The 2,302-nt window shown below is 39.1% G+C and overlaps 1 protein-coding gene across 1 annotated transcript; it reads left to right on the top strand.

Annotated features, from left to right (window-relative positions):
- The first annotated feature begins 1,020 nt into the window (after window positions 1–1,020).
- Window positions 1,021–1,461, top strand: LOC139870736 (uncharacterized). The gene has a single exon (XM_071858518.1). The coding sequence runs from the start codon at window positions 1,021–1,023 to the stop codon at window positions 1,459–1,461; it is 441 nt and encodes a 146-aa protein (XP_071714619.1).
- Window positions 1,462–2,302: the final 841 nt, after the last annotated feature.

Here is a 2,302-nt window from a genome sequence, read left to right as displayed (position 1 = left end):
CTGCAGAAGAAGACACATATAGAATGTCATGATATTAAACAAGGCAGCAAAGAAAATCTGAGCGCGTTACTTACGCGGTGCATTTATGAGTGTCAAAAGATACCAAGTTTGAATGAAGACTAAAAAGTTTCTGGTTTTTTGCATGCTATTAACCCACATCGACATCCGACGCTTGTGCAAAGATTGTGAAGAGATGTTCCACCAACTTTTGCTAAAGTTCAGTAGGAAACATACGACTATCTCCGTGGTGGAGAAGATAGCACTATAACTCCTGCATGTGGGTGGGGTAAGGAAAAAAGTTGGCGGGATGACAATGATTCTTTTCGCGATGGCAACGGTGATAATTACCGCGGTAATGGCTTTCCGCGGAGAAATGGCGGCGGCGGTTACCCGTGAAATGATAGGTTTCAAGGTCAGAATGATAACCATGGATATGGCCGTCAAGATCGCTATTCTACGCGAAAATGGAACAATGAGTCTTTCAATATCATTCAAATGTTAACAAAAACACCTAAGGAAATTTTGTTACAAGAAAGGGTTGCTAAGTCTTTTCCTGATCCGCAGCCTTTAGGGGAGAATAGCAGGCGAGATAGGTCAAAGTTTTATATTTTCCATGATGATTATGGTCATGACAACAATCGCTGTAGAGACTTAGCGAAACTGATCGCGAAGGCGTATGAGCAAGGCAAGCTGGACCATTTAATCGTGCAGGGTACTGCCAGTACTGCAAATGCGATTATAGTGCCTACAGAGGCCAATGCTCCAAATATACCGAACGTGGCTGAGCGAAAGGCTCTCGCGGTGAAAAATCTGGGAGTAAAGATGGTGATTAAGAAAGAAAACCAGCGTGGAATTCAGGTCATTAATGTGGTAGAAGTGCAAGGCGAAATGTCGGTACTTCAAATATCTGAGCAGATTATAAGTTGAAAATGTCCTTCTATTACTTTTCCTCCTGCAAGTCTGACCGCGGATGTTAATAAACCAGTGGTAGTTTCATGTCGCATTGCAAACACTGGAACTATGGTCATGAAGGTACATGTGGACACTGGTAGCAGTGTAGATGTCATGTACGAAAAATGTTTTAGCAAACTACTCGCAAATATCCAGGCTTTGATGAAACCTACTGCGGTTTCACTTGCTGGATTTTCAGGAGAGTCAACTTGGCCTGTTGGCCAGTTGGAATTGCAAATGGAGCTAGTTGATGATTGCGATGAGTCGCTGAGACGCCAAGCCTTGTTGAATTTGTATATAATGCGTAATCAGTTGCGATTTAATATGATACTTGGGCGCACTGCTTTGTACTTGTTTGGCGCTATCCCTTCTACTATACATGGCATGGTTAAGTTTTCTACAAATAAGGGAATTGGCACGCTAACTTCTGCGGAAGTAGAGCCGTGTTGCGCTATGATTATGGCAAGTGAAAATATGGGTGTTGAGGGGCATTCATTCCACTCTGAATAAGTGCGAAAATTTGTAGTGGAGAAAAAAGTTATGATATGCTTAGTCGAAATTTGATCAATGTTTGATATGCTACGATTGTATTCTGAATTTCGTATCGCAAAAAAAAAATAATGAACAAAGCAAAGTTAATTTCAGTGTTAGTAGTTGTTTCTCTACAAAGCAAAAACACTGCGTGTGGCCACGCGTAGTGCTTATTTTGCAGAATACAATTACTTATTTTTCATAACACTAAGTTAATGTTTGTTCTGCGGGTACTTTAAGTAAAATGGCATGGTTTCGCTAAACATGACCTGTTTAAATATTATAATAATGCAAGCATACATTGCGAATTAATATGTTAAAAACCAAGTGATGAAATTGCCCACTTGTGTTAAATTGTAAATATTGCGAAAGGATAAAATTTCCTAAGTATTTGATCTTGCCAATGCTTAGATGCTTCGCAATGCTAAATTTGCCTAAGGATCGATTTGTCGGACTTAGAAGATTCATAATGATTAAAAGATTGTTTCGCATAGAGTACGTATTTGTTATGTGCACAATAGCGAATACGAAAATTGCAAAGGGCAAGTATGAATTATGAATATATGATAAAGTAAAGCGCTATATAAATAAGATAAGTTGCAACTGCGAAATGAAAATATGTTACTAATATTAAGCACGAAAAAGCGCGAATAATTACAAAAAATGCAATTAAGGATTGCGAAATAAGCGTTTGAAATCTAACTAAGACAATTTAAAGCTCTAGCGCTTTAATGTCTGCAAAAGTAACGCCCTCTTGTTGAACCAGTTTCTCTAAGGCTGGTATGCTGACTTTCTCAACCTCATTCTTTGCCCTTGCGAG

This window comes from Rutidosis leptorrhynchoides, chromosome 10, assembly GCF_046630445.1.
Source record: "Rutidosis leptorrhynchoides isolate AG116_Rl617_1_P2 chromosome 10, CSIRO_AGI_Rlap_v1, whole genome shotgun sequence".
Classification (NCBI taxonomy): domain Eukaryota; kingdom Viridiplantae; phylum Streptophyta; class Magnoliopsida; order Asterales; family Asteraceae; genus Rutidosis; species Rutidosis leptorrhynchoides.
This window is presented reverse-complemented; position numbering and strand designations above follow the sequence as displayed.